Below are 5,492 nucleotides of genomic sequence, written 5' to 3' on the forward strand. Positions count from 1 at the left end.
AATATAATATTATAATTTAATTGTAATTTTTAAATATAACTAAATTATAATATTGTAATAAAAAGAGCATTTGAGATTAATAATAATAAATTATGTGTTAGTTGGAAAGTTTACCTTAAATGAATACAACATGATATATGATTTCGTAAGAGTCAATATGTTTCTAATCCTCATTACATGTTTGCATTTCATTCAAGATTGATCGAAGAGAGTTAAGGATTGACAGTGAGAGAATATGAGGATAAGTAACTTGTTTCGAAAATCCATATTTCAGAAAAAAAGAGTTAAAATAAATATATAATATTATAATCTTTTTATTACTTACTGTGAACAAACTCTAAAATGATCCAAATAATTCACTGTATAATTCCCTTCTTCTTCTGAGTTTTCAAACTTTTTTAAATCGTCTTGCCAGTAACCCCAAATACTTTGAATAGTACAATGCGAGACAGTCGTTGGGCCAGTAAATGGTCCAGTTAAAGGAGCGAAACATATGTCTGCTAATGTGTAGTTGTTAGGAGTAATTATACTTTTAATACCTTCTTGCAATTCAAAGATTGTTTTTAGAAAAGTATCATTAAACACGGGACCAAATACAATTGGTCCGTTGGATGTGTTGTGTACAACCTGTAATAAACATTAAACAATTATATAACATAAAGAATTACAAAATATAATGAATCGAAGTTAATACACATATAATCTATTTCTATAAGGAACAATTATATTACTGCTTTTCTTATTTTGTAGATATATATTAAAAATTTAATTTTTATATATGCAAAAATAAACTTAAGATACTCTAATATATTTTAGTAATACATACATTCGGTAAGCCAACAGAAGTGATAATAATTTGTTCATTTCGATAAAAAGGTTCAAAGTGTTTATCAAAATATTCCCTCTCAATGCGCGATCGAGAATGCGGAGATGCCCACAATTCCACAGGATCTGTAGTAACTTTCATGTATTTTATTCCATGTCCCAAGCCAACAATCAGTAAGAAGCCAAGGAAAAGTATTAACCAAGGTCGAGAAGCGCAAACTGTAAAAGAATATTAGTCATTGTGGGCAAATATGAAACAACATAATAATGACATAATCTAATTTTATGTAAATTACATTATAAAATTTAAATTATATTACCTGTTCCCCATTTGCAGAAAAATTCTTGCAAAAATTTGTCAGTACCTGCTCCAAGTTTCTCAATGAAAGTGGACTGTTCTTGATCAAAACCAGCTGGTAACTCATCGGAGGATATAACACCTATAAAAAAATATTTATATTAAGTATAATAAATTTACGGTTTATAAATATTCGATTAAGTACCATTGTGTAGCTTAAACAATCTTGAGTGCAAAAGTGCTGTAAATTATTCTATCATTTGTAATTATAATATTATAAATAGGCTGTTAGCTTCCAGCTAAGATACAGAATATTACACTGTGTGTTCTACTATGTAAGATATTTGTTGAACGTAATTTAATTTCACAGTGTAACATTTTTTTGAAAAGTGATAATATTAATGTGTTTTACGCTCATATTCAGCTTTTAGTGTCGAGTAGTATAACACTGTGTCACAGTTGGAATATTTTGTGTAAGACAGTGTTATATTGTATCATCTGTGTATGTTGTTGGAAAACATTCATAGTAATGTTACAAGTAACCAATTGTTGCATAATTTGAACATAAAAACATTATTTATAAAAAACTTAAGTTCTAAAAGTAGATTAAGTAGACTAAAAGATTTAAGGAATAATTCTCACAAATTCAAAAACTTCATGTCTAACATGACTTAGTTTCAAAGATAAAAGTGTCAAAATTGAAGAAAAAATTTTGTTTTTTTTTAAATTTCAAAAATCACTCGAATTATTATATTTTGATGAAATTACTTTGCATAATATATATTCAAGTTATTTTGAAGATGCTGTTTATAGTATCATAAAAATAACTTGAATAGTTTTCGAGATTTTTGAAAAAAATAAAATTTCTTGATATATTTTATTATTTATTTTTTTGAAAATTAAGCCATTTCTGTCCATATCGTTATATGAAGTTTTTGTCTTGAATTTGTGTAAGGAATCATCTTTTAATATCTTTTAACGTACTTAGTATACATCCTACATAGATATAGTTCTTTAATTGAAATTAACACAAAATTATAAGAAATCAAATTTTTTTAGATTACTAAAATTATTGATTTTGTTAACTTACAGGAAACGCTTGAAAAGTAATATGTGATTTAGAATAAATATGACTAAATGTTAAGATATAAAAAAGTTCCCTTCAATAATATTAGATATTTCATTCCATTAATATTCTAGATACGATAAATAAAACGACCTATACATATCTTTTAAATTATTTTTTAACTGTTACATATCTTTCATTATTTTTTAACTGTTTTCATAAGTCAAGTAAATTACCTGTTTGAATATAACATATTCTATATGAACACACAAAATTTAATTTTGCTTCACTTTTTTTCAAAATCATTCTTTAATATTATTGATGAGAAATTCTTTCTTGATTAAATTTATAAACAGAACATCTTATTTATTTTCTAATTAACTATTTAAAGCCTAGAACATAAACATAACATATTGTAATATGCAAAACATAAAGTATTATAAAAAAAAATATACAATTTAAAAACATAAAACAAAACATATAAAATATTTGCAACACAATTTTTGTGAGCAGAGAAATGATATTTGTAAACTACTTTTCCTACTTTTAAGAAATTTATGCTTTAGAAACTTGAAAATATTTTTTTATGTTGTGTTTATAACACTTATTCGTGAATATTGTATATAAATTATAAAATTATACAGCGTAATATATTATCGGAACATAACTCATCAAGTTCATGCTTTTTTTATGTAATAGTAATTATATAAAATGCAAACTTTTCAAGCGTCAATCTTAAGCGTTAAAATTTTTAGTGCAATAGATAATTATCATAATTTGTCACGTAATATAAATATGCAGTATTGCATTGCAAAAGATATGTATAGCTTAGTGCTAAAAACACTTGATAAATCCAAGTGCAAATAATTGTGAAAATAAGTGAAAAATTTGTCTAATGCGCAATTGACATCCTGGCAGGTACGATCTGCAAGGGCTGAAAATAAAGCGAAAGACAAAAGCTGTAAAGCAATAAAAAAGCTATAATAGGAAAACAACAATGACGAACACATCGAAGATAGTAGAGCTTTAGAATCGAAAAAACCTACTAGAACGCTTAGACTGAAGTGGACTGTCTTCTTGATCAGCGGCGAGGGCAATACGAGCACCATCTCCTGAGTGGTGTAATCCGGCAGCTAGCCGTCTACCCACCTGTCTTCCTACCTCTTCTCCTCGTGCAACTATACATATGCGCACACCATACATACACAACCTATAGTCTGTACTTATTTTGTATGACATAAGTATTATATGAAAATCACATATGCTTCAAGTAGTTTATATGTTTCAAGTCATAACAGAATAAAAACTCATTCCACACACGAAAAATTATTTTATCAGTAATTCACACTTATTACAATCTAAATAAAACTTCATATACATTAGTTCATAAAATAACAAAAAGTTAGTGCAAATATTAACACTAACACTTCTAAGGAAAAAATTTAAAAATGTGCAATAAATATTTTTCACGAGCTGAAGTGAATGACACGCATTCATCATAAAAAATTATTATTTTTTTAAAACTATACTTAAATAATTAATACGTAATATCTTGCCAATTTTATATAACTCTATGTGTGAATATGGCTATCTTTATATTAATTTATAAACCATATTGGTAAATTGTTTTAATATTTCTCACAAAAATAATGTTTGTTTTTTAGTAATATTTGTAAACAAAATATTAATATTTTAGCATTATTTTATGTTTTTCAAAGCTTTAAATAAAATAAGTGCAAAAAAAGACCTCACAAAAAACAAAAAATAGCAATAAAATATAAGAATAAAATCTAAGGATTATTAGAATAAATTTTAATCACATAATCAATTCTTATCTCCGCCCTTATTTTACATATTCGCTTAGAGATGATTAATAATAATAACATAAATTAACTACATTAGTCACTAACATATTCAATAAATTTTTTAAAAATAATTATATGCAAAATATAATAAAAAAAAATAGCTTTAATTGAAAAAACACAATTTCCATTTTCATAATTTGTTATGTTTAGTAACAATTATATATATATATGTATATTTTCATACATTGATATAGATATACATATATATGTATATAAAATATACATATTGATCTTTATTATCTAAAATATCTTCGTTTCTTTGAAGAATAAAATCAAATATTCGATGAAATATTCAGTTCATATTACAGTTGAGCTGCGTTCAGAAACATCATTCAAGTGCTCCCGTGTATCGTTTTATCCTTATTATTCATCCAATTTAAACGAGGATAATATGATATACGGGGGTATCTGGGTGATGTTTCCGATAATATATTACGCTGTATAATTTCAACTTTGACAGGAATCTCAAATGTATTAAAGTCTAGGGCAATTATTTCGAGCATTTATTTATTACTAAACATCTGTACTATTAAGTACAGTGAATGTTGTTTTCAAGCATACTGAATCATTAAGTTGTTTATTGCTTTACTCATAGTAAGATAATATTCTTCAATGATAAAACCTTACAATATTTTTTCTCTAAAAAAAAAAAAAAAAAGTTAAAATGGATGTAAACACGTGAATTTTAGTTTCAATATTATTTGAAAATTGTATTAGTTTACGTTGTCAAATTGGTTGTAATACTGTGTAAAAACATATACCGTAAAAAAACATATAAATCTAAAAAAAAATATTTTGGAAAAAGTATTATCAACCAATAATATATATCAAACTGAATAATCATCTTTAGATATTTCTTCTATTTTTGAAAGTGTAATAGAGATATTTTAAATAATAAAAATTATAAAATCCCTTTATATATACATATATTTAAAGAATATAATTTCGATATGCATAAATCGAATTAATTTCTTACCTATACGTTTCCTATGGCTGAAACACATCATTAACAGAAGAAAAAGGCAGGAACCGCATACAAAAATAATTGTCATTATAACTTCAAAACCATCATAACCAAATATTGAAAATGGCATTGGTAATGGAGGCATCGGTGGTGGTGTTGGACAACTTTGTTCACAATCTACACAGCTGCAAGCTGGCGTGTTTTTCTATAAAAAAAAAGTTAGACATATAATAATCTTTTTAATTCTTTTCCTATTATGTTATTTTATTTGTACCTGATAAAAAATTATTTATAGACATATATACTTTTTACATGATGACAGAGTGATCTGCCAAATAAAATATCTGAATAGAATTTGAAGTTAATAGCTTTTAAGTTAATAGACATTAAAAATGTATGTAATATACAATTTCAATTGTTCTAAACATTTATAACTATATCTATATTATTTTAAAATTAAATTAAATAATTTTA

The 5,492-nt window shown here is 25.1% G+C and overlaps 1 protein-coding gene across 5 annotated transcripts in view; it reads right to left on the reverse strand.

Annotated features, from left to right (window-relative positions):
- The window catches only part of LOC108685487 (Niemann-Pick C1 protein), a 27,142-nt gene that overhangs the window by 14,240 nt on the left and 7,410 nt on the right, over positions 1 to 5,492 (reverse strand). For 4 of the 5 annotated variants that reach the window (XR_001931669.1, XM_018190292.1, XM_018190294.1 and 1 more), the window contains exons 4-8: positions 5,031 to 5,223; positions 3,236 to 3,367; positions 1,146 to 1,265; positions 827 to 1,044; positions 326 to 627 (exon numbers count right to left, since the gene is read on the reverse strand). Coding sequence is in view for 4 of the 5 variants with exons in the window: in XM_018190292.1 (XP_018045781.1) it covers positions 326 to 627; positions 827 to 1,044; positions 1,146 to 1,265; positions 3,236 to 3,367; positions 5,031 to 5,223 (965 nt within the window). In the remaining variant the exon portion in view is untranslated. The remainder of the gene's footprint in view (positions 1 to 325; positions 628 to 826; positions 1,045 to 1,145; positions 1,266 to 3,235; positions 3,368 to 5,030; positions 5,224 to 5,492) is intronic. The other variant, XM_018190295.1, reaches the window with a different exon arrangement.

The sequence above is a fragment of the Atta colombica genome, unplaced genomic scaffold (assembly GCF_001594045.1).
Source record: "Atta colombica isolate Treedump-2 unplaced genomic scaffold, Acol1.0 scaffold153, whole genome shotgun sequence".
In the NCBI taxonomy this organism is placed as follows: Eukaryota; Metazoa; Arthropoda; class Insecta; order Hymenoptera; family Formicidae; genus Atta; species Atta colombica.